This window comes from Aotus nancymaae, unplaced genomic scaffold (assembly GCF_030222135.1).
Source record: "Aotus nancymaae isolate 86718 unplaced genomic scaffold, 86718_ANA_hifiasm-v0.15.2.pri h1tg000011l, whole genome shotgun sequence".
In the NCBI taxonomy this organism is placed as follows: Eukaryota; Metazoa; Chordata; class Mammalia; order Primates; family Aotidae; genus Aotus; species Aotus nancymaae.
Genome location: NW_026988422.1, coordinates 59,072,995 through 59,098,876, shown reverse-complemented (window position 1 = coordinate 59,098,876; position 25,882 = coordinate 59,072,995). Strand labels below are relative to the sequence as shown.

General features: G+C 50.7%; 1 protein-coding gene and 1 long non-coding RNA gene across 3 annotated transcripts in view; both read right to left on the bottom strand.

Moving 5' to 3' along the window:
- Positions 1-310: 310 nt before the first annotated feature.
- On the bottom strand, positions 311-4,519 carry LOC135274257 (uncharacterized). Its single transcript, XR_010342085.1, has 3 exons — positions 3,639-4,519; positions 3,329-3,488; positions 311-2,941 (listed from the first exon to the last, which is right to left on the bottom strand). It is a non-coding gene; the product is annotated as an uncharacterized LOC135274257 (long non-coding RNA).
- Positions 4,520-5,211: 692 nt separating this feature from the next.
- JDP2 (Jun dimerization protein 2) overlaps positions 5,212-25,882 on the bottom strand; it is a 43,875-nt gene continuing 23,204 nt past the window's right edge. For both annotated transcript variants that reach the window (XM_012438262.3, XM_012438261.3), the window contains 2 exons: positions 13,824-13,928; positions 5,212-5,949 (listed from right to left, as the gene is read on the bottom strand). In XM_012438262.3, coding sequence (XP_012293685.1) covers positions 5,764-5,949; positions 13,824-13,928 — 291 coding nt within the window. In that variant the 3' untranslated portion in view covers positions 5,212-5,763. The remainder of the gene's footprint in view (positions 5,950-13,823; positions 13,929-25,882) is intronic.

Below are 25,882 nucleotides of genomic sequence, written 5' to 3'. Positions count from 1 at the left end.
CAGTCTGGCCAACATGGTGAAACGCCATCTCTACTAAAAAATACAAAAAATAGGCCGGGCGTGGTGGCTCACCCCTGTAATCCCAGCACTTTGGAAGGCCAAGGCAGGTGGATCACCTGAGGCTGGGAGTTAGAGACCAGCCTGACCAACATGGAGAAACCCCGTCTGTACTAAAAATACAAAGTTAGCTGTGTGGTGGCACGTGCCTGTAATCCCGACTACTTGGGAGGCTGAGGCAGGAGAATTGCTTGAGCCTAGGAGGCAGAGGTTGCAGTGAGCCGAGATCATGCCACTGCACTCCAGCCTGGGTGACAGGAGCGAAACTCCATCTCAAAAAAATAATAATAATAATAAATAATCTGGGTGTGATGATGGGCGCCTGTAATCCCAGCTACTTGGGAGGTTGAGGCAGGAGAATCGCTTGAACCTGGGAGGCAGTTGCAGTGAGCCAAGATCATGCCATTGCACTACAGCCTGAGCAACAAGAGCAAAACTCCATCTCCAAAAAAAGATGGAAGAGGGATGCAGGGAGTCAGTGTCAGAGCAGTGGGTGAGAAAGATGTGTCGCCACTGGTGGCTTTGAAGGTAGAATGCGGGCAGCCTCCGAAACCTGGAAAAAGCAAGAAAGTGGATTTTCCCTAAGAGCCTCCAGTGAGAAGCATTTTGGGCTTTGGACATCCAGAACTGCAAGACAAAATTTGTGTCGTTTTAAGGCATTAAATCTGTAATAGTTTATTATGGCAGCAACAGAAAGCAAATATACCTGTGAAAACTGGGTTCCCGTCTTCAAAGGCTTCCCGTTTGCTCGGCTTCCAGTCCACAGCTCCACTTACAGGCACAGTCCAGTTAGGTTTCGAGTAGGGGCTGGGCTGAAAAGTCAGCATGTGAGGAAGAAGTCTAGAGTCCAGATGAACCTTGAACACTTCCTTAATTGTCCCTCCTGTAGAGAGCAGGGACCAGGATCCACTGAGTGCAGAACACAGCAATCGTCCCCAAGGCGTCCTCACCCTTGGGCACCCTACCCGAGGGGCATAGCCAGCTAAACTCTTCCCACCCTGTGAATTGTCTCTCTCTCCCTCCAGGCATATAATTAAATTTGCATAAATTCAAAGAACATATGCTGCAATTCCATTGTAATTTCAGATTTGTTTTATTTCCTGAGTTTGCCAAGGAAATAAGAAAAACAAAACCTCCTATTTGTATTGTGGCTTGTTCTCTTTTATTGCAGAATATATCAAGCATAACAGAGGAGTGTGGAGAAGACAGCCCACGCCCATGCACACGTCACCCACTTCTGACAAATCCTAACGTCATTCTACATTCGATGGGTACTCTTTTTTTGAGATGGAGTCTCTTTCTGATGCCCAGGCTTAAGTGTAGTGAGTGGTACAATCTTGGCTCACTGCAACCTCCGCCTTCTGGGTTCAGGCAATTCTCCTGTCTCAGCCTCCCAAGTAGCTGGGACTATAGGCACGAGCCACTACACCCCGCTAATTTTTGTGTTTTTAGTAGAGACGGGGTTTCGCCTTGTTAGGCTGGTCTTGAACTCCTGACCTCAGGTGATCCACCCGCCTTGGCCTCCCAAAGTTCTGGGATTACAGGCGTGAGCCACCATGCCCGGCTGATGGGGATTTTTAAAAAATAAACAAAATGTTACATTTAGAGTTGAAGTTGAAATCCAGTATCCTACTTACCCTTGCCATGCCATGCCTAGTTCCCTCCTCTCGCCGGCCCTCCCAGGAGCACTCCCTATGACTGATTGTGATATTGACAGCATTCTTGTGCAGGCTTTTATACCTCTGTTACCCAGATCTGTGTGCACCCATAAACATTAAAGTATCAACATACACGTTTAGTTAGAAACATGGCATAAGTGGTATCCTTCTGCAATTCGCTCCCCTACTCTCCGTCCCAAAAGTAGCTTTCTCAGATTTATCCACATTGATACATATAGCTCTGGTTCATTCTTTTTACCTGTTAAGGAATATTTAATTTCAAGAAATTACCACAATTTGTATATTTGTTCTTATGCTGATTGGCATTTAGATTGTTTTCAACATTTTTTAAATACAAACAAAGCATCAATGAACATTCTTGTACATTTCCTTTTGCCCCTGTGCTAGAGCTCCTCCCAAGACTAGGGAGGAAAACTGCTAGGTTGAAGGATGTGTTTAGCTTTAGTGTTACCGGCTATTTCCAAATTGCTTTGCACAGTTTCTCACTGGCAGCATATGTAAGTTTCCTCTAACCCATGTTCTTACCAACACGTATTTGCTTCTGCCCATCTGATGGTTAAAGGGTCTTGTCTTTCTCAGGCCATGGTCGCATTCATCAATTTGACTGATTCTCATAGGAACCCTGGGCGGAGGTGGCACAGGTCTTATTTATGGCTACCTGCAGGAGGGCACACTGAGGCCCAGGGAGGAAATGATGCATCCAGCATGGCTGGTTGTGACCAGCCAGGAGCTGAACAGATCCAGAGGTCTGGGGTCCCAGGCATTCATCACACCATAGGGACTGTGTACGGGGTCAGAACACAAACTTGGCAGCCCATTTTTAGAGAATAAAACATATTTAAATAACCTGAACTATGTAAATATCAACAACTATCCACACTAACAGAGGATAAAATAATTACCATTTTAGGGGCTGTTATTTCACAAAACACTTTGTATAGCCGTTCCTTTTTTGATCCTGATAACTCCATAAAAAGACTTGGACTATTACTATTCCCACTTCACAGATAAGAAAAATGAGGCTCACAGCTAGTCAGTAGAAGATCACATCACGAACCCGTTTGCCTTGAAAGTGTGTCTTCTGTACACTCCCTTGGAGATGACGTGCCTGAGAGTTGGGAATTCTTAATATGTGCTGTGAGCCGAGGTGGGTGGGGGCATCACGTGGGTCTGTGCCGTCTCTCCCGGCTTCCTGCACAAGTTCCCTGGGAACCAAGGTCACACCACAAACATGGAGCATTTTCTCTCACAGGGAGGCTCAGCCCCAGGTTGTATGCCCCTGAAGTCAGACTGGTAATAACACCCTGGCTCTGCCACCTAACACCTGTGACCTTAGACAGGTCACCTCCTCTGTGTGCCTCAGTTTTCTCATCTGTAATGTGGGGATGCTAGCACCTACCTCCCAGCCAGGTTGCACAAAATAGCCGAGGTCACACATGCACAGTGGCAGGTGCCCAGAAGAAACTCAAACGCTGGCTCTTGTGACAAAGCCTATAATTGTGACTTCTGGCCACAGGTGCAGCTAGGGGTCCTGGTGAGGAAGGCTCTGTACAGCACAGTCACTGGTGTGTTGACTTTGGAAGACAGCTCACCTGCATAGGCTCAGGAGGCTCTATTTTGGAGATGCCAGCTCCCAGTGCCCAAGCACAGGGCCAGGGCAGCCACAGCCAGTGGGAGGCAGCAGTCCTGCAAGGACATCTATGAGGTCACTGGAAGGGCCCTTGTAAGTCCTCTTCTTCGTTTTTCTCATGGCTTGAAAAAAAAATCAAAGGATTATAGTGTGAGGGGTTACTGTGGGCTGCCACAGCTGACAGTGAGCCGACCAGGCCCTGTTTCCAGGGCAGGGTGCAGGGGAGTCCATGCCAAGTGTGTTGGGTGGAGGGAAACAGGTGCGTTCATTACCATTCTCCACTTCCGCCCATCCCAGAAGGCCTTGTCCACCATTTGAGAAGCAACCCAGGTTCACTGCTGTTCTTGACGCGAAGTCATCACCAGCAACTAGTTATCCTAAGTCCAGTGATAGAGGAGAAAGGACACATGATTAGAATGCAGGAGTCAAGCTTAGTTGGGTAAACTGTAGCCTTTGCGAGCTCCAGTATACAAGGGAGCTAAGGACACCTCTCCCACCTTCCTCGTGCATGACATGCCTTAAGAGCTACCGAGTGCCAGGTAAACAGCAGGTACTGAGTGAATGCCACTGAGCTGCCCTGGCTCTGGGGGCAGGGATTCAGCTTTAGAGGTGATGAGATGGAGAAGCCATCCACACCCTTCCCCAGGTCAGGCACACATTTACCAGGGTAGCAGGTTCACTCTGTGATCATGAGACGGTCTGGAACTCTATCCAACCTTCCCAGAAACTAAGTCTATAACTACGGCCTCATAAGCTTCCTATTCAACCATTAGGACAATCATAGTCGGTTGATGACAAGAGGAGACTCACAGGCCTTTGGAGGAAGAGTTCAAACACCAGCTCCATCCCTTGCTACCTGGGTGACCTTGGATAAGTCACTTACCTTCTCTGAGCCTCGATTAAATCATCTGTAAAATGGGAGGAATTGTGTCTATTTTGTGCTGTTGTGAGAAGGGAATGAGACTACGTCTGTGTGTCACAAAATAAGTCTTCAACAAACGGTGGCTGCCAGTAAACTGTCCCTGGGCCTCTGATTCCCCCTCTGTGAACTGGAGACAAGTGCTGCTCCCCGGCAGGGCTGCCGTGAAGGTGAAATGAGACAGTGTGTGGAGCAAGCACAGCACTCACTCCTTACCGAAGGCCCCACGAGGGCAAGACTGTTTCATCCTCCAGTGAGTTCTCAGGGCCTGACACACACATGACAGGCTCTCAGAAAACATCTGTGGAGTGAGTGAACACGGACTGCTCTCAAAATGGTAACTGCAGGTGGCTTAATGTCTCTGAGCCTTAGCTTCCTCATCTGTGAAGCCGGAGGGCTGTTGTGAAAATGAAAGGGCCTGCAGCAGAGGCTCCAAAAGGTCTCCGACCCCGAGCGTGCCTTGCTCCCCTTTCCCAGGCAGACACCACGCAAGGCAGCTGTGTACGTAAGAGCAATGTTTACTGAGCGATACAGGACTGAGTACTATGAAGGGTTTACAAGGATGGAAATGCACCCCGCCCCCGCCCCGGCCACCCCCGACACCCAGAGACTACAGTACTTAGGAGTTACACACAACGGCCGTAACTGGTGGCTATCTGTTCATAACAAACAAACCATAGCATATTTATACTGTATCACATCGAGTGATTATAGAAATCCATATATATATTGCTTGTATAAAATCTTTTCTTGTAAAAAATATTAAAAAAAAAAAAAAGGAAAGTATAAAAAACATGTGCAGTTGAAAGCCCTGCCAGGACAGCCAGTCTGTAAACATTCAGTGAGTATGTGCTTTGGAAGGGCGCCCGCGCCTCAGTGCCCACAGCAAACTCCAGCAGGGCTGGCGAGGGTGCGCCCGGCTGCCGCCTCCTGGGCAGGGCCGCGCTGGACCGAGGTGGGTGGGGGCATCAGGGCCCCGCAGCATGCCCCTCTCCAGCTTCGCATCAGGGTGAGGGGCAGGGCTGGGGGCAGGTGGGTTGCAGTTTCATTCTGAGTTCCATCCTCAGCCGCATTTTGGTTGCAACTCATGGCTTTTCCTGGCTGTTGGGAGGTTCCTCGGGTGGGTGCCCTGGTGAAGAGGCCGAAGAAGGGCCCAGGGTTGCCTCGTTGGGCATCTCCCTGGCCTCAGCGCCTCTGTCCTGCCACCTTCAAGTGGGGCCCCAGGCAGGACAACCCTACCCGAGGGTCAACTTTGGTCTCAGCGCTTGGTCCCTCTGGGTTTCCTCAGCCCGCTTTTCCCCCTGGGTGGCTGATCTGAGTTTCACAAAAAAGCTCGGCTGATGTTGGCTGTGCCGAACCTCATTGCACAGTTTTTCATGCACCAAAGGAAGGGCTCTCTGGGCGCCCCCTCCTCCTCGATCTTCGTCACTTTTCCTCCTTCTCCTCTTCCTCCTCCTCCACCTCCTCCCAGCCCATGGTCACTTCTTCTCGAGCTGCTCGAGCAGCGGGTTGCCTTCTGACTCGGGAGTCTTGACGCTGTCGGTCCGGACAATGCAGGTGGGGCGGTGCCGGTTCAGCATCAGGATGAGCTGCTGCCGCTCCTGCTTCAGCTCCTCGATCTGAGTCTTCAGCTCCGCATTCATGAGTTCCAGCCGCTCGGATTCCTGTACGCAAACACAGAAGCACGCTGTGATTTTCACCAGGACCGACTCTCGGGAGATGCTCTGCCTGGGCGCTCTGGACTGGCACTGGCCTTTCTGCCTGCCACGTTCCTGTAAGAGGAAGCACAGAGCCTGCTACTGAGCCCCTGGCTAACTGACTTTCTGCGGACAGTGCCTGCCACACCGCTGACACTGGCCTGCATCACAGTAGGATGAGTCCAGGTTATATTCTGGGGCTGGCCAGGCTCATGTCCCATCTGTCTCCCCTCCCTCAATCCACCCCAGCTTCAGTGATATTGCTGTTGCTCAAGTATGCCAAATACTCTGCTGCCTCGGGGCCTTTGCACAAGAAAGAAAGGGTGGGCAAAGAAAGGGGGCCAGGTGGACCTAGAGCAGGTCTATGGAGTGAGCATGGGGTGGGGGGGCCTCACGGGGGGACACAGATGGCAGTGTAACGGCAATGTGCTTTGATGTGTGCAGACGCATGTGAGAGATACCTTGGCCTGTGGGGTCAGTGAGCGCAGTGTGGTCACGTCATTCCTCCTAAAACATGTGCTTCCTAGCTATTAGTCTATAATTACTTAAATAGCCACTTCCTTATCCCTGTGATCTGGAAGCTTTGCCCACAGAGAGGGAATCAACGGTCATCCTGCTGGATCCCAAATGAGGTTTCCAACAGCCTCAAGTGAGATTTCCAGGGAACTTCCAGCTCAGTGGGAGAGGCTCCGGGGAAGGAAGGAATGTTGGCGATTTGATTCAGGAGGTGGTGAGGGTTACATGTCCATAGTGTAGATGGGAGATGGGCATATCGAGTCAAGGCTTGGAGGGTCGAACAGTAAAGCAGACAGCACCTGAATAATTTTTCTTGGATTAGGTCTAAAAACTTTGAGAGTTGACATTTATTTGAGGGCCAGCAAAGTTTCAGACCAGTGGTTCTCAACTAGGAGTGATTTTTGCCTCCCGGGAGACATTTGACAATGTCTGCAGACATTTTTGATTGTCTCAACTCAGGGGGAGCTGTGCTACCAGCATCTAGCAGGTAAACACCCTTCAACACACAGGCCAGCACCGTAACTATTTAGTCCAAAATGTCGACAGTGCAGAGATTGAGCAACCTGTATCAGTCAAACAGCAAGCAGTGGTTCCAACTGCGTGTGTGACATGGAGGGCCTGTGACTGGAGGGCCTGTGGGCTCATACGCTGCCATCCTCCTGGCAGGGCACAGGTGGAGCGGCCTCCCCAGGGGGTCCCAGGAGCCCTCGGTGGGCCCAATCCCTTCCCTCCAGGGGCGCCATCTTCCTCCCATAGCTGGTCTGACCAAAATGCTCCTGTGCTCATCTCCAAGGCGGCAGCATGAGCGCCTGGGAACTCAGAACTGCTGAGACGGGCAGGCCTCATGACCAGATGCTGTGAGAAAACAGCCTCACTCAAGGGAAAAAAAAATGCTGGGGGAAATTATTAAAAATCAGCTCTGGTGGTTTTTGGTTCCACAGGCTGGTGGGACGTGACTAGGAAGTTGGCCTGGTCCTCTGCCCTGAGAATTCCAAGAGAGACACATCTCGGAGAGCCAGGAGAGACCCCGCATGAAACCCTGTGAGCACTCAGGCCGGGGCAGTTAGGTGCCAGTGTCAGCCCCCTGCCCACTGGTGACTCTCTGGTGACATTGGGAACTTCTCACAAACCCTCTGACCATCACGGTCTCCCCAGTCCTAGGGCTTCCTGAGCTCCTGCCTCAAGGAGTGTCGGGAACCCACCCATCCGTGAGTGTTTGCTGAGGCCCTGCTGTGTATAGTGAATGCCCTGGGAATACAAGGGCCACGAGTCCCCACATGGCTCTTATGGCATTTCCACTCTAAGGGGAAGATGTAATGCATGCGGCAAGGCAGAGCTTAGTGTGTGGCCATCAGCCACCCAGAGTTCAGAAGATTTCAGAGAGGTCTTAAAGAGCAGGTCTCTCCTGGGGCATGAAAGATAGGTTGACTCTGGCTGGGTTGAGAAGGGGAAGGAGGGGCTTTCGGGTGGGGAAACCTGTGTGAACAAGGACCCAGACATGGGAAAGCTTAGGATGAGTTTAGAAGGTGAAACAATTCCACCATAACCATAGCTCACTTCAGGACATAGTAGGGTATAAAGCTGCAAAGGTGGGTTTATAGCCAGCCTGTAACTCTGGAAAGCTTATGGGTTAAGAATCTGAGTCTAGAAATAAGTCTCTTTCTTTTTTTTTTTTTTTTTAAAGATGGGGTTTCACCATGATGGCCAGGCTGGTCTTGAACTCCTGACCTCAGGTGATCCACCCACCTTGGCCTCCCAAAGTGTTAGGATTACAGGCGTGAGCCACCGCGCCCGGCCAGAAATAAGTTTCTTAACTTCTCTGAGCCTCAGTTATCCCCTCTGTAGACAGGGGAGGATCATGAGGATTAGATGGACTCACAGGGAAAAGCACTTTGTAAACCAAACAGTTAGAGAGGCTTAAGGAATTTCGCCTGTAACACATGAGCAAGAGAATAGCATAAAGAGGAGAGAGAAGAAGAGAAGGAAAACGTCTCAAAGAAAAATCAGCAGATCTTGGTGACTGCCTGGATTTGGAGCAGGAAGGAGATAGGGCAGAGAGCTGACTATGAACCTGACGGAGGGTCTGAGGACCGGAGCCTGGGAGGGGAGCTGTTCTGGAAAGTGGTGGAAAGGAAAAGGAAGAAGTTTGTTTTGGGTACAGTGAGTGTGAAGTTAAAACTGGACATGCAAGGGGAAGCGTCTGACAGGCAGAATTCAATAGCACTGCACACACAGATCCGCCTCTGAGAAATTACCACGTCAACCAACTATGTGGGAACATCTATATCACACAAAAAGATCAATGCAATGTAGGGCAACTTGCGTTACTCATGCAGTTACCGTGCAAAGAACATGATATTCTGTGGGTTTTAAATGTTAGGGTACATCATGGAATATCCCGAAATCTGATTCTCTGGCTGTCAGAATGTAGCTGCCTTTTTTTTGAGACAGAGTCTCACTTTGTCACCCAAGCTGGAGTGCAGTGGCACGATCTTGGCTCACTGCAACCTCTGCCTCCCAGGTTCAAGCAATTCTCGTGTCTCAGTCTCCCAAGTAGCTAGAATTACAGCCACGTGCCACCACGCCTGGCTAATTTTTGTATATTTAGTAGAGATGGGGTTTCACCATCTTGGCAAGGTTGGTCTTGAACTCCTGGCCTCAAGTGATCTGCCTGCTTCGGCCTCCCAAAGTGCTGAGATTACAGGCATGAGCCACCGTGCCCAGCCAGCATGTAGCTAACGCTTTTTAGTTTCACTGCCTTCCATACTCAAAGTGTTACTGGTTGGCGCTACATATTTATTTATTGTGTAAGTATAAGTTGAGTTCAGAAGAATCTTTGTTTTAAAACAATGATTGTAGAAGTGGTTTGTGACTTTGTAACGGCAATTACCTAATTTGTTTTTCTAATTAACGAAGGAACTGAGCTAGGATCTTTCTCACATTAATTATGAAGCATATACCTCTGGCTACATTTTTGTTTATTGTTTTGCCTTCTGTTGGATATTTATTGCCCTAGAGAAAATGAAACCATTTGTTGTTTTAGAATAAAATTAGTGCAAGTCAAGTTCTGCCTCCTACACTGTGGTTGGCAAAGGCAGTAGAAAGAATACAAGGTGAGGGGCTGGGTGTCCTAGCTTTTAATCCTAGCTGGGTGACCTTGGCCATGTCACTTCTCTCTGGGCCTCAATTTCCTCCCAGAAAATATGATGATAGGCACAGGGGACTTTAAACATTAAGACTGTTTGAATTGGCTGGGCATGGTGGCTCAATACTGTAATCCCAGCACTTTGGAAGGCTGAGGTGGGAGGATCACTTGTGTCCAGGAGTTCGAGACCAGACTAGGCAACGCAGGGAGTCCCTGTCTCTACAAAAAATAAAAAATTAGCCAGGCATGGTGGCATGCCTGTAGTCGCAGCTACTCTGGAGGCTGAGGTGGGAGGATCACTTGAGCCTGGGAGTACAAGGCTGCAGTGAGCTATGATTGTGTCACTGCACTCCAGCCTGTGTGACAAAGTGAGACTCTGTTTCAAAAACAACAAAAGATCGTTTGAATCTATATTTTTAAAAACCCGTTCTAAGGCACATAAAATGGAATTCCACTAACTTTTTGTAAGAGCTGGGAAGCAGCCTGATATGGCCCTTTGAGCCTGAAAGACCTGTTTGGATTAAAATCCTGACACTGCTACTTGCCAGCTATGCTTCCATTAACAAGTTTCCAATTTTCTCTTAAGTCTGGGCAACCTGAATATTGTCTGGGGCATAGAGAAAACCCCAGGTTCTAGTCCTGATTTGGCCACTGTGTGACCTTGAACTTCAATGGATGGGACTGCCTTTCCTCCTCCCAGAGCCACTATGACCATCAAGGAGAGAGTGGCCATGAAGACCAGAGGGCACCACAGGACTGTGAGATAGCATTATTGCTACCAATCTCTAAAGAACTGTTAGGACAGCAGCGTGACAGAAGCTGCCAGCTTTATACAAGGCACAAGCCTCAGGGCCACTGCTCCTGACTGCAGACAGAGGAGGTGCTGAGGTAGCCCCAGGGCCTGCAGGGTGTGGACCTGACCCCTCCCAAGGCCTGCCCCTTCCCCAGGTTCAGGGCCTCGGCTAGTCTAGGCAGGCAAATTCCGAGATGCAATAAGAATCTTCCAGGTGTGGATCTGGGTGTCCAGGGGTAAGGGTGGGATGGTGGCTTTTTACCTATAATATATATACAGTTTTCTCTCAGTGGCCTTGGGCGATTGGTCCCAGGACTCCCCGCGGACACCAAAATCTGAGGATGCTCAAGTTCCTTATATAAAAGGCACGGTATTTGGATATCACCAATACACATCTCCCATATACTTTAAATCATTTTCTAGGTTATTTATAATGACGAATACAATGTAAATACTATGTAAATCGCTGTTACGCTACATTGTTTAGGGAATAATAAGGAAAAAAGCCTGCATATGTTCAGTACAGATGCTCCTTTTTCTGAATATTTTTGATCTGCTGTTGGTCGAATCACAGATGCAGAACCCTCGGCTCTGAGAGGTCACCTGCAGATATATGTCCCAATTGTACATATCCCCTTACTTAATTAATATTTATTAACAATGAATATATGTATCTCTGAGCCTTGTAAATAGTTTACCTATTGAAAAAAAAAAACAAGAGGAATCCCCCAGGTCTGCAGGCACTGACTGTCAACACAGCCACCTGCACTCATGCCCTGAACTTCACACCCAACCTCTGCTTCCAAGGCTGGGGAGGAGGAGGAGAACACAGGGGTGAGGGGAGGACTGGGCTTGGGCCCCGACAACGCTGCCCAAATCTCCCCCAAGACCCCAAGGCTGCACGCTTCCCTTTCACTGGAACAATATGATACTTCCAAAAACTGATCCTTCTACCCCAATCCGTGGCCCCCGCTGTAGCCAGAGGGATCTTTTGAAGGTGTACCTCCCCTCCTGCAACCCTTCAGTGGCTCTCCATGACCGTATAATTCATCATCCTAAGGCAGCACTTGTGAGAGTGAAAGAAGGGGCTACTAATCATGAGGCCAGGACAACAGACACAGACTGGGCATGCCTCAGGCAACCCGGCATCTAGCATCACCCTATTATGAGGGATCTGGGCCCTGCCCGCCTGTCCACCCCACCACGTGGTACTCTAAACTCCAGCCGGTATCCTTTTCAATGCCTTAAACACATCTGTAAACAGCACCTCTTGCCTTTGCTTGAGCCCTTCCATTCCTTGTAACCCCCTAGGGCCTTCATCCCACTCCTCTCACTCCTGTTTTATGTCTGAATGGAAGCAGCCTTTCCTTAGTCTAGACCAGGATAGGGCCCCTGATGTGTGTTCTCACAGCTCACTGGACTTGCCCGCTCAGCACGTCACTATTTCTCGTTTCCTGCCTGCCATCCCACTGCCAACACCCTCGCCTGCCCTCGGTGCCACAGGCACTCACTAAACACCTACTAAACGGACGGGCAGATCAGCAAAGGATGAATGAATCCAAGCCCACCACTCACTAGCAGTGTGACCTTGGCCAAGTAACTTGACCCCTCTGAGCTACAGGTCAGTCTCTAAAATGGGGATACATGATATTATCTCACTGGATTGTTATAAGGATTAAATAAAACACCAGAAATGCCTGGCACACAGTAGGTGCTCAGCGAGTGTTCCTGGAATGTGAAGGGCAGTGAGCGCCGTTCATTGGGCACCTACTCTTTATGGCACTCGTGTGTCACTAACATGCTCTCCACTTGGGCATATCCCGCCTGGTAACTGGCCAACAAGCTGTTGAAGGCAGGGATCTCACAAGAAACTTCTCTAGTCCCTGCAGTTTCTTATCCAGCTCTGCTCACGGCAGGCACTCGGTGCTGGAAATGAGGTATGTGACACTCCATCCATCTTGAAGGCCCATGTCTTAGAAACTTCCTGAAGATTTCCAGCCCAGTGTTATAGCACCATCTCTTCCAAGAAGCTCCCAGATTCAGGAATCTAATTCCCATCTATAATAACTATTCCCTGCCCTGGACACTCACAGCCTGGGGGTAGATACACGGCCCCATGCTGTCTACACTCATGACTACAGAATAGCTGTCTGCTTGTTGCAAGCATGAGAAGAGACCCATAGACTCTCCAGTGTCCAGGATCACTCGGCTAGTCCAGGCTAATCCTAGCCTTGTCTCTCTAGCTCCCACGAGAGGACTGTACCTGCTCCTTCCTACGTGCCCTCAGTATACCCAGCACAGAGGTGCACATTTAGTACATGCTTAAAAATACCTGTTGAATCAATTAATGAACAAGAGAGCAAACAAATGACTGAATGAATTAAAGCCAATATGGCAGAGATGTGGGCAAGTTACTTAGCCCCACTCTTCCTTAGTTTCCTCATCTGTAGAAAGAGGATAATGAAGGGACCCACTTCATATGGTTATTATCCCAATAAAATGAGATAATGTACATACAGCATTTAGCACAGCACCCAATGTTACAAATAGTGGCAACTATTGTTAATCACTGTGTACTTTTAGAATAGGACCTGCCCCATTATGTTATTATTATTCAGCAATGAACCAATAAACAGGGGTGAAAAGACAAGAGACTACTGGCCTGGACCGATTAGCTTTCTGGTCTGTTCCCTCACTGCCAGCCACCATTTCTGAGACACAGGGAAGCTCTAAGAGGCAGGACTCAGGGGAGAAAAACAACAAACATCCTGCTCGGCACATTCCAAATGAAAGGGCAGGTAGGGCCAGGAGGAAGAGCAACCCCTGGCTGACCTCTGCATGCAGAGCCGACCTCTGATTCCCAGAGGCAGCAGCAAAGAGCTTGGAGGCCACCTTCAGTGTGGCTGAGGGGCTGGCCAGATGGCATGCAGGGCTGGATAAGCCACCCGCCGCTAAGGGAAGGAGCTTTTCCCGTGCAGATGTAGCCAGGCCAGAGGCTGTGTCCACTGCCCACATGCAGGATGTTACCACCTAGCTTCATTGGCACCCACCCTAGACAACTTTGGTAGCCACCAGGGAAGCAAAATAGACAGTGGCAGTCCTGGGCCAGCTGGGTCAATCAGCACCAAGGGTCTAGCTTCAGTGGGGGGGAACTCGGCGCCTCCTTCTTTCTTGGGGTTCCAAGGGCTGTGTGGGCAGGAACTGCTGAAGGCTGCCCTTGGAAGGGAGGAAACAGGAGGTAGGAAAGAGCAGAGGGGCCAAGGCTGCTCTGGCAGCTGCTAGCAGATGTTCACTGACTACAGAGACATCTGATGGCCTCTCCTGGTCCAGAGCACACAAGCTCACTCCGAGGAACGGCAGGCCTCCCCACCCACCCGGCCAGCTCACCCGCTGCAGAAACTCCGTGCGCTCCTTCTTCTTGTTCCGGCATCGTGCTGCTGCGACTTTGTTCTTCTCCCGGCGCCTTTTCCTTCGCTCCTCTTCCTCATCTAGCTGTGAGGGCACAGAGCCACTGATTAGACATTGAGACAGGCTTGGAGTACGGCTTCTCTCCTGACACCCAGACAGAGGGACAATTTCGCCTTTCTAACCCACATCTCGGCAGTGAACAAGGGAACACTTCTGCCAGCTCACTGGCTGGAGAGTTAGAAACATCTCCCAGCCAATCCAAGGATCCTCTCAGAACATCCCAGGGAGGAGTCAGTGGTCCAAAAGAGCAGGGATTCTGCTATGGTTTCCCGAACTTCAAGTGTTAGAAACTTAATCCCCAACACAACAGTGTCGAGAGGTGGCACCTGTAAGAGGTGGTTAGTAACAATATTAATGAATGGATTAACGTTGTTATAAGAAAAAGGGGTTTGTTATACAAGGAAATTTGGCCCTTCCTTGCTCTCTTGTACACGCTTGCTTTCCCGCTTTCTGCCCTAGGATGATGAAGCAAGAAGGCCTTCACAAGACACCGGCACCATGATAACGGACTTCACAACTTCCAGAACTGTGAGAAATAAATTTATTTTCTTTATAAACTACCAAGTTGGCATTCTATAGCAACACAAAATGAACTAAGACAGACATCGGGTTCAGATGTCCTGAGAGAGAAGCAAGCCCAGAGACGCAGGAGGCCCCTCGCTTCTGCCCCCAGGGTCCCTCAGCTCTCCCACAGGTGGGCCTCCTGGGGGAAGAATATGCAAAGGCAGAGAAAAGGGTTAAAGCCAGATGAGGAGTGCAGGAGGCCGGGAGCCTGGCAAGTCTACTCACACAGAAGTGGCACCCAATGGGCGGTGACGGCCTTTTCTTTTGCCCAGCCCAAGCCCTCTGGGTACAATTTTCCAGGCTAGTGGCTCCCAGGCACTTCCTTTAAAAATGCCTTGAGCATGAACACAGGTTCCACATTCCACTCCCGCCCCTTCCGACCTCCTTGACTATCTTTGTCCTCCCCTTACCCTCTGTTGAGATTTAAGATCTTCCCTGCTGCTCCATACCCAATATTCCTTTCTTGGTCCTTCCAAATGCTGGGATCCATTTCCTCTTGTCACTAACAGTCTCTGCAGCCTCCTCATCGGCTTTAATCCTTTCCCCCAGGATGCCCACCTGTGGGAGAGTGGAAGGACGCTGGGGCACAAGCCAGGGGCCTCCTGAGTCTCCAGGCTTGCTTCTCCCTCCTGACATGTTAAGAAATTCACCATTCGTGAAATAGGACCCCTCAAAAGGAGAGACGGAGACTCACTACCCACTAGCACAGACACTGAATCAAAGTTGCTGATGCTGTTGCTCCATTAGTAACAATAACAAGGAGTGCCATTTGTTACCTCCTTTGCTAAATGCTTTAAACACATGTCATTTAATCCTCACCATCAAAGTCTTATGAGGGAGTTACTATTACTGTCCCATTTTACAGATGGTGAGACTGAGGCTCAATAGTTCAATTTGCCCAAGGCCATACAACTAGAAAATAGCAGAGTCAGGATTCAAACTCAGATTTCTCTGGTTTCAAGCATCCTGTTCCTGGCCACTGGCCCTTGAAGCCCCAGTCCATCAGGAGCACTTTGATGTGGTACCTCTTGCTGTCTGTTACCTACCAGGAAAATCTGAAGGACACCCAGGACCAGCTGGGCTGGGGACAGCCCAGAGTCAGAGGCCATTAGAGAAGCCGCTGGATTGCCCTGGGCTTGCCAACTCTCTCACTTCTCCAGCCAGGGAGGAGGGTGCGGGGGGTGACTCCTGCAGTCCAAGGCCTGGAACAAGGTCTCAGCCCAAAGGGCTATAGGCCAGGAAAATAAACAGCCTCTCTCTAAACACTCCCAGCATGCTCTGGGAGCTCAGGACAGAGGGCCCGGGCCCGAGACCAGCACCATGGCCGTCAGCACAGGCCTTGGCAGGGCAGTCCCCCTTCTGATTCCCCACTACCTCTGAGCTTCTCCCTGCCCCATTCCAACCCCACCTGGGAGTCAGCTGCAGAGCCGCCTCGTCAACACTGCCACACCCAAGCACCTCCCAGTCCCTTGGCCTCCTTTGAAACTGAACCAGAAGTGACAGCTCCTCTGGCTGACCTGCATCTGGGAAAATAGAAACCTGGCCGAAATTGATTCCGCCCAGCCTTAACCTCACCCCCAACAAGGCCAAGGTAACCGTGACGACAGGCAGAGGGAAGGAACTAGAGGAAGTGGCTGGCCGTGCAATCTCCCCTCGGCCAGGAGGGTTTGCCCACAAACTGTCAAGGTGATGTGTGCAGCCTGGGCACTGCCGGGCCTTGTGTCCTCCCCTGAGCAACCAACCTCTGTCCTCCAAGGCCTTACTCCCTACCCTCACCCTGCACAGGGCTTTATTCCACAGAAAGTCAGAAGCAGACAGCAGAGAAAGCTTCAGCAGCAGATGCAAAGACACTCAGAGCTGGAAGAAAGTTTAAGAGATCAACTGGGCCAGGCTGAGGCCCAGATCAGGGGCCGCTCCTCCTCCCCTCTCCAGCCACATTCACCCCCTCCTGCATCACCTTCTACTCCAAATGTCTCACCCTTCTCCAAGCCAGTCATGCCCTCTCAGATATCCTTCCTTTCCCACTTGGTAAACTCTTATTCAACCTCAAGAGTAAACGTCACCTCCTCCAGGAAAGGTCCTTTGACTCCCTGGATAGAATCAACTGCTTTTATCTAAAAACAGAACTACCATTCAACCCAGCAATCCCATTCCTAAGTATATACCCAAAGGAATATAAATCGTTCTACTAGAAAGACACATGCATGCGTACATTCATTGTAGCTCTATTCACGATAGCAAAGACATGGAATCAGTCTGAATGCTCAATGACAGATTGGATGAAGAAAACGTGGTACATATACACCATGGAATACTATGCAGCCATAAAAAGGAATGGGATCATGTCCTTTGCAGGAACATGGATGGAGCTCAGGTTATTATCCTTAGCAAACTAACACAGGAACAGAAAACCAAATACCGCATGATAAGTGGGAGCTAAATGATGAGAACACATGGATACAAAGAGGGGAAGAACACACACTGGGGCCTACTTGAGGGTGGAGGGTGAGAGGAGGGAGAGAGATCAGGAAAAACAACTATTGGGTACTAGGCTTAGAATTTGGGTGATAAAATAATCTGTACAACAAACCCCTGTGACACGAATTTACCTATCTGCACATGTACCCCTAAACCTAAAATAAAAGTTAAAAAGAAAAAGAATCCGCTGCTTTTTTGGTGCTGCTACAGCACCACAGGGGTCTCCATCGCATCCTACCACAGGCCTCGGTTTACGTAGGTGCCTGTTTTCCCTGCTAGCCTGGAGGACGGGACCTGAGCATTCCCAGCACCTGGTACAGCTCATGGCACTCAGGAGGGGCTCAACAAATGCCACTCAGACAAATGAATGAATGAATGAATGAAAGGACTCCAGAGAGAGATGCTACAGGCTTGGATTCTTTCATTACAAAGTGACTTATCGCCCATGTTTGCATCTGCATGGCCTTTTCCCCAGCACTCACGGGAGCTTTCTCTCCCGGGATGGCCTCTTCTCTCTATTTGTAGTAGACCAGCAAAACTTGGAGACTGGGGCCTGCCTTTCCCAGAAGCACACTGGTTGAAGGCAGAGTCTAGATTTGGGGGCACAGGCCCCTGATAGCTATGGCAAGTCTGCATGGGTCCTAAGCAGGCCCGTAAAAAATTTAGGGTGTGTGCTGAGGCCTAGAGCCCCCAGTTCCAAAGCCACCACCAGCCTCCAAGCCCATCCCCAGGCCTTTCCTGTACCCATGGCCCCCACCTTGGCTGATATCTCCCAATGAAGCAAGATGTGACCCCGAAGCCCCATCTTCACACCTTCCCTATTAAAACTGTGCTGCACTGCCCCTAAACCATCCTGCTGCTATTTAAGAGTTGCCCAGAGATGTAGACAACAGCTGTTGAGGCCCTATCAGAAACAAGATAGGTATTCGGCAGAGCTCCTCTGCCTTCATGCCCCACAGCTAATGCGGGCAGCACCACCTACACCCCCAGGCGGGGACCACTTGGACACTCTCCCCAGCCCTCTTCGGGGCTCTTTCATCCCCAGAGTCAGGGCGGCTGTCTCCTCTTTCCTGGTGCTTCTTGAATTCTCTGAAGCATTTGGCCATGAGTGGGTGAAAGACGGCAGAGACTGTTTGCACCACACGCGGCTCTGACATCTGAAACCGGAACCCCGAACTGGTTGATGATGATTTGTTTCCGCAGATCCAGCTGGAAGACCCAGGATGGCTGAGGAGGAGGCAGGTTGATGCTCAATGCATTTAAAGAACCATGAGACGCAGGCTGGGGGTGGGAAGGGAGCATGCTTTTCCTTGTTCTCAAGCTTAGTGTCTGTTTTCCCCGCAGTTTCCCAGGAAGGCCCAAGGGCAAGGCCGTCCAGGTCCTGGCAGTGACAGGTGCTGCCGCGCCACACTTCACATTGGATGGAGAGACCTGGGGACTCAGGACCAAGATGGTCCTCGTGTAAGCAGCCCCTCCTCACTCAGACCCCTCCTCAGACAGCCTGTTCTCAAGCCCCTGCCACAACTGACTGGACAAGGCATGAACGGCTGTCCCGAGCTGTACTCACTCTCCTGGAATTTTCAGTTGGACCGGGAGATCCTGAGTGCCGGACTAAGGTGTCCTGGAGGGCCAAGCAACCAACTTTAGCCGCGGGCCTAGGGAGGCAGGAAGATTGGGCTGTGAAGTTTAAAGTGAACAGAGACCAGAGACCACATGACAAGAGAGAAACAACCACTCAGCTCTAAGAGAGAGTCCAAGAGACAAAGAAACGGGCAAAGAGAGGGAAAGGGGGACGGGGAGAAAAGCGGGGACTGGAGCAGGGAAGGCACATATTTAAGCAAGTGCAGGGTCAGCACCAGAGAAGGAGCACCTCCCTAAATGGCCCGGCCCCGTGCACCTCACCCAGGCTAGCTCACCCCACCAGGCCCTGAGACAGAGCGCTCCTGACAAACAGGCAGAGACAGACAGACACAGAGACAGTGGGACAGAGAAACACACAGAACACAGAGATGAAGAAGGGGAGACAGAGACAGAGAGAGACAGCGCCACAGGGAGAGAAACACGCAGAGATGTTGATGGAAGCCAACGGCACAGACAGAGGAACAGACAGTAGACAGATAGAAGACACACAGAGAAAGACGCTGTCTTGGTCCTCTTGATTCCACCCTGGTGAAGCCTGACTATGCTCCTTATCACTGGGACTATGAATCTGTCCTGAAAATTCTTCCTTTGCCTTGAAGGGAGAAGGTTTCTGCCACGTGCCACTGAAAGATGCCTGGGACACCAAGCTTCTGCCCTTGGAAGTCAGGTGATGCCAGGGGCTAATGGAGGAGCTGAAGATGGTCCCCAGCGATCCAGGGGAGAAATCCTACCCAGGAGCAATGTTCCTAAAACCTCTGAGAAAGCATCAGTGTTCCTAAAACCACTAAGAAAGCAGCAGAGCCTGGATGCAGAAGGGCCCTTAAGCAGCAGCCAAAGAGGGGACTATCTCTGCCTTTGATACTAACCGAGGGGACCACCCTCAATACCGACCAGGATGGTCCCCTCAGTCGGTATCAAAGGCAGAGATAGTCCCCTCGGTCAGTATCAAAGCTCCTGGACTAGGGGGCCCCAGCAGGAAACAGGTGTTTATTTTTTAATTAATTAATTTATTTACTTTTGAGACAGAGTCTCACTCTATTTATTGCTAGGTTGGAGTGCCATGGTGCAATCTTGGCTCACTGCAATCTCTGCCTCCCAGGTTCAAGAGATTCTCCTCCCTCAGCCTCCCGAGTAGTTGGGATTACAGGTGCTCACCACCACACCCAGCTAATTTTTGTATTTTTAGTAGAAATGGAGTCTCACCATCTTAGCCTCAATCTCCTGACCTTGTGATCCTGCCTCAGCCTCCCAAAGTGCTGGGATTACAGGCGTGAGCCACCGTGCCCAGCCACAAGTGATTATTTAAAGGACATTAATGAGGGAACTATTTAGAGTGGTGGATGGAGCTTAGGGAACCCGGGACCAGCAATAGTGGAGTCACTAAGACCTCTGGCTTAAAGGGGTTAGGATCAAGGGCGATGACTGGAACCCAGAGAGAGCTATCACTTAGCCATGGGAGATGGTCACCAGGCAGGAGCTGTGCTCTTTGGTAGAGGAACACAGCCACTGCCCAACAGGTGCCCAGCAGGGAGGGATCAGGGGAATGAATACCGCAAATTCTTTTCCAAGGCTGGTGCCTCCTAATGGCCAAGTTCAACCAATCAGTGTGGAAGGACTTCCTGGGTAATGCAGTCCATCGAGATGGGCCACCTGGACCATAGAGCAGGGTAAGACAAGAATGGATCTGACGGGCAAATAAGACTATCCCTTGTATGCACCTATCTCTGTGATTCACATAAGTCCACCGCCAGTCCTGGCCCCAGTGAGGACCTGCAGGCAGGAGTCAATGACAGCAACAGTTGAGAGATTCCTACAGGGCTCGGTCATCCCCACTGCGAGCACTTCCTGGATGTTTGCCTGGAGTCAGGCACTGTGGAGTGTGGTTGGCTGACAGCACAATCAGCCTCACCCGAGTGCTTGTTAGAAATGCAGAGACTTGAAGGCTGCCTGGACCTACTGGATCAGGGTCCGAATGCAGTACATGTGCATGCAGATTTGTGTGCCCAGAGAAGTTTGCCCTGGAGCCAATTAAGGACTCACACAGTCTATTCAGCAGGTTGTAATGATTCTACCTGCAAAACACATCTCTAACGTGTCCACCACATTCTCCATCCCTGCTGCCTCCAGCCTGGTCCAAGCCCTCATCACCTCTGCCCTGGATGACTGCAGTAGCTCCTAAGGGCTCTCCCTGGCTAAAACACAGTCAGTTCCTCTGCTTGCAACCCTCCAACAGCTTCCGTCACATGTGGCCCACAGAACTGAGAAAACCTGACTCCTCCTGCCTCTCTAACCTCCCACAACACGGCTCTCCTCTGTCCCTCAACTCCAACAACGGAGCCTCCTTCCTCTCCCTCACAATGACAAGTTCTTCCCTGTCCCCGGTTTGCACTTGCTGTTCCTTCTGTGACTTCTTGACGTCTTTGCTGACTACCCCAAACTAAACCCAAGCCCTGTCTTGTTACCATCTCCCTGTGTATTTCCAAGGTGCGATCACTAACAGCACTGACCTTTTCCCACGCACGTTTGCCTGCCCACTGTCTGTTTCCCATGAGAACCTTAGTTAATCAATTCATAGTTAAACTATATAAATATCTCAGTCTATCACCTCCACCACTATCACCCAGCCACCAGAGCTGAGCATGGCATAGAATGAGTGTTTATTACCTAAATGAACTACATTTAATTTGCTGTCTCAGTAAGTCACCACTTTTGCAGATGAGGAAATTAAGAATATCAAAGCTGCAGAGATGCTCAGTGACAGCTCAGGATTCCAATCCAGGTCCTTGGGCTGCAGGGCCCGAGCATGTCCTGCTCTTCAAGGGGCGGGTGGTCTAGCCGTGGTCATTGCCCTTAGAGTTAGAAGTTGTTAACATTTTTTTAAAAACCTTATTGCACAATTTACATGAAGGTGTAACATTCAAGCTCCACGGTTTAAAGGAGGGGGCTTAAAGGAGGGGGCTTAAAGGAGGGGGCTTAAAGGAGGGCACCTCACCAGCTCCTCTCAGGCCTAACCCTCACCCATTCCTGTGTTTCTTAGGCCCTGTCTGCAGGCGGCACAGCATTTCTGCAGTGGCAAACAGCAGCCCAGATGTGATTCTGAATTCTGACTTTTCATAAGCATTTTCAGAAATATAGATTGCAAGACCCACAAAGACACAGAATGAGAAAGAGAAACGACATTCCCAACCCAAAGCACTGAAAATACAGAAACTCTCACATGGACAAAGCAATAAAGGAAGTGACAAGCGAAAATAGAGAAAAAAGAAAAACCAAAAAGCCCTAGCACTAACTGGAGCAGCACAGGTCTGAAGGGCTCCATCTCATCCTAAGAACTGTTGCCTGGGCAGAGAGAACCAGGCTCATCTGAGACTTGTGGCATCAGAGTTGACAGTGTGAGTTCTGGTTGGTGGGGTTGGGGGGTGGTCTTTAAGACTTGGATTCCCCCAGAAGCTCTGCTGTAGACCAGCTGTGTGCTCCTGGGCAAGTTACTTGGCCCCTCTGAGCCTCCATTTCTCACTTGTACGGGAAGGTACTGAGCCCTGCAGCACACAGTAGTAATGAGGGCTGAGTTCCAGCCCAGAGCCGGGAACACAGGAAGAGTTCCGTGATGCCAGCTTCCCTGCCTTCCTTCCCAGGCAAGGCGGAGGCGGTGCTATTGCAGCCACAGCAAGCTTGGCCTGCCTCCGGGTAGAATGCAGCACAGAAAGGAGACCTGCAGAGAGGGAAGAGCAGGGTGGGCCGGGGGCGTTCAGAGCATGCTGAGTTGTCAGTGAGCAGGCCTGGAGTAACAGCCCTGCAGCCTCCAAATCTAGCCTAGGGCCTTGCACAGCCAGCCAGGCCCACCAGGGCCCCCCCTGCATGGAGGAGCCACATTTCAACACCAGGGACCCATGAGCACCCTGGGAAGTAAACACCCAAATACCAAACATACCAGACATTCCCCCACATAAACAGGGCTCAGGGAGCCAGGGGCTGTGGTCCCTCCCCACTCCCCCATCCCCCATCAACAAAGTAGGGTAGTTCAGGGACATGAAGTCGGCTTGCCCAGCCGGCTAGACCCACAGCCTCCTCTGCCTCCTCCTACCCCAGGAGGGAGGAATGAGGAAACCCCAGGGGCCCTCAGCCAACACCCTTGCTGACCCCCCTGCAGCCAGCAGGGTCCAGGCCCTCCCAGCATCCCCCATGGGGCTGAGCTGTTGGAAACTCTCTGCCCTCCTGTCTCCTGCCAGGCCTTCTTACTCAATGGCCAAAGGTCTGGGCCTCAGCTGTGAAATACTGAGCTGTTTCAGTGAACAGCAGGCAGGGCTTTAGGAGAAAATTCAAGACAAATGGTCAGTCTGAAGCTGGGGTTGCAAACTCACATCACCTCCAGGGGTCAAGCAAGTAATTCACCATTAGTGAGGGAGGAGAGCTGGACGGGGCAATGCCCACCCCTCCTGCCACAGAAGGGGACACCCCAACTAGCCCCAGTGGGATGCAGGCTCAAGTGCTGCTAATTCTTCCAAGTTTTCAAGAAAATATAAATTTTTAAAGTAAAATCTCCCAATTTTGAATGTCAGCAACGAATTCCATTTTGAAAGGAACACTGCATGAGCCAAACAAAACACATCTGTGGGCAGCGCGGGCCCGCGGCTGCTGACTGATGACCTCTGGCAAGCAGCCACCCTAGAGGGCTTGTCCTCAGAAGCCTGGGCTCTGGTCACCACAGTGCCCTACTCTGTGACCCTGAGTCAATCAGGTCACCTCTCAGGTCCTGGGGCTCATCTTTAATAAGCACAAGTAGCTCCCACTTCTCACTAACCTTCAAACACATCTGCAAGTTGGGTCTTAGGGGCCTCATTTTATAAGTGAGAAAACTGAGGTTCAGCGAGGTGGAGTGTCTGCCCGAGGCTGCCAAGCTGGGAAATGAGGGATGACTCCATTCCATCAGGCCACCTTCCACACGGTGGGCTGGGCTAAAATCTGTGCAAAGTCCTTTCCACCTCTGACTTCCCTGGGTTTTTATTCATCCAGCCTTCAAGGGCAGCGTGGGCCTGATTGAGGGGAGAAGGGGTTAAGGGTGCCCGCTAACTGCTTTTAAGAAGTTTCTTAGCTGGGCACAGTGGTGTGTACCGGTAGCCCAGGATGTTGAGACCACAGTGAGCCATGATCGTGCCACTGCACTCCAGCCCGAGAAACAGAGTGAGACTGTCTCGAAGAAAAGAAAAAAGAAGTTTCTGCTCTTACAGACTCTTAGTGCCAGGGGCTCTTGGAAGCACCGAGGCTAATCTCTAGATTTTACAGATGAGGAAACTGAGTTCCAGAGAAGAAAACGGCTTGCTCCAAAGCTGACCCTTAAGGACAGGGACTGGGTCTTCACAGACCAGCCCAGAGGACACTGCTCAGTCTGTCCTCCTAGGACACTCTTCCTGACTGTGCATCATCTCTCTTTCCTGAATTTTCCATGCCCTGTACCTGCCTGTCCTCTGACCTTGCCTTTCCAGTCTCCTGCCTCTTCCCATCCCTTCCAGGCTGTTTTCCAGCTACTCTTCCTCACTGCATATGCACAGCCCATGGATCACCATCCATTTTCACTTAGGTGGCTTCAGCCACCACCCATACACTAATGCCAACCAAATCTAGATTTGCAGACCCAACTATCCAAGTGCCAGCTGAGCTGGATGCTCAATGTGGACGTCCCTGAGGCCTCACTACCTGCCTCCCCATACCCCTGTCCCTCTTGTTATCTCCAAATTCGATCACACCAACCATTTAATTCTAGATTTTTTTTTTTTTTTTTTTTTTTTTTTTTTGAGACAGAGTTTTGCTCTCGTTGCCCAGGCTGGAATGCAGTGGCATGATCTTGGCTCACCGCAACCTCCACCTCCCAGGTTCAAACGATTCTCCTGCCTCAGCCTCCTGAGTAGCTGGAATTACAGGCAGGCACCACCATACCTGGCTAATTTTTTGTATTTTTAGTAGAGACAGACTTTCTTCATGTTGGTCCGGCTGGTCTTGAACTCCTGACCTCAGGTGATCCGCCTGCCTCAGCCTCCCAAAGTGTTTGGATTACAGGCGTGAGCCACCATGCCTGGCCCAATTCTAGATTTTAAATCTTCAGATTTGCTCCCCCATCCATCACCACTGTCACTTTCCAGGCCCACTGTCTCTCCTCGTCCACTGCCCCAGCCCCTTAGGAGGCCTCCAGATCTTACATGACCATCCTTCACCCCAGTCATGGGAAGGATCTTTCTAAAATGCAAATCTGACCCAGTTACTATCCACCTTATCCTCCAGATGAAGCCCAAGCTCCTATGTCAAATGAGTTTGCTAGGACTTGGCCCAACCTGCGGCAGTCCTACCTCCTGTCGATCCCAGGGTTCTGCTCTATGCTCCTGAAACACTGAGCTGCCATATCCCACACACTTCCCTGGCCTGCATGCCTTTGCCCTGCTGTCCCCTTAGCTTACTTCTCATGTCTCCTGTACATGCAGCTGGAGCATCACCTTCCACAAGAAGCCGTAGACTGAGGAGGTGTCCTTCTTCTCTGAGTGTATCCTGGCCCCTACTCTATTTAATCCTCTGTTTCTGACTCCTTCACTAAACTGGGGGTTCTAGGAGGGCAAAGTCTGCATCTTGTTGACTTTTTGTGTGCTCAGCACCTTGCAGGGTTAAGGAGGAAGAAGGCCTGATCTACAGAGCTGGTGACCTGGGCAAGAACCCAGGACACCTGACTCCAAGTCCAGGGCTCTTTCCACTTCACTCCAGCTGTCCCCAACACCAGGATGTAATCAAGCACATTCACCTGTGAACAAACCCACACACTGGACGCCGTGCTCACTCAATCAGCTCAGCCAACCACCAGGTGAAGGCTATGAACAAGAGCTGGCAGAGGCAATGGCTCCACCTGCCAAGATGAGTCACTCGGCTCCCATGGCTGGGGGCGAGGGTGGATAAGCCCTTGCTCTGTGTGCACAGCATCGGCAGGAAACGGTGTGGGGAGCAGCATTGCAAACTCAGCTCCAGCCTGAGATTCTGCAACTGAGAAGACCTAGAGACTCTAGATCCTGCCTGCATCCTCAGGCCAGGAACTCAAGGTCAGAGAAGGGGAATGAGTGTGCCCAGGTCCTGGGCCAGGCAGTGATAGGACCAACTGGAAGGCTACTGCTTTCTGGGAAGAGGCTGGGGACGCCTTCTGTATGAACTGAAAGCCTGACACCCTACAATCCTTGTGGGGCTTCAGAGCCCACAGGTGGATCCTTCCAAACTGACCCCTCGGTCTTCTCGTATCTCAGCAAGATGAAGCATGTCTCTGA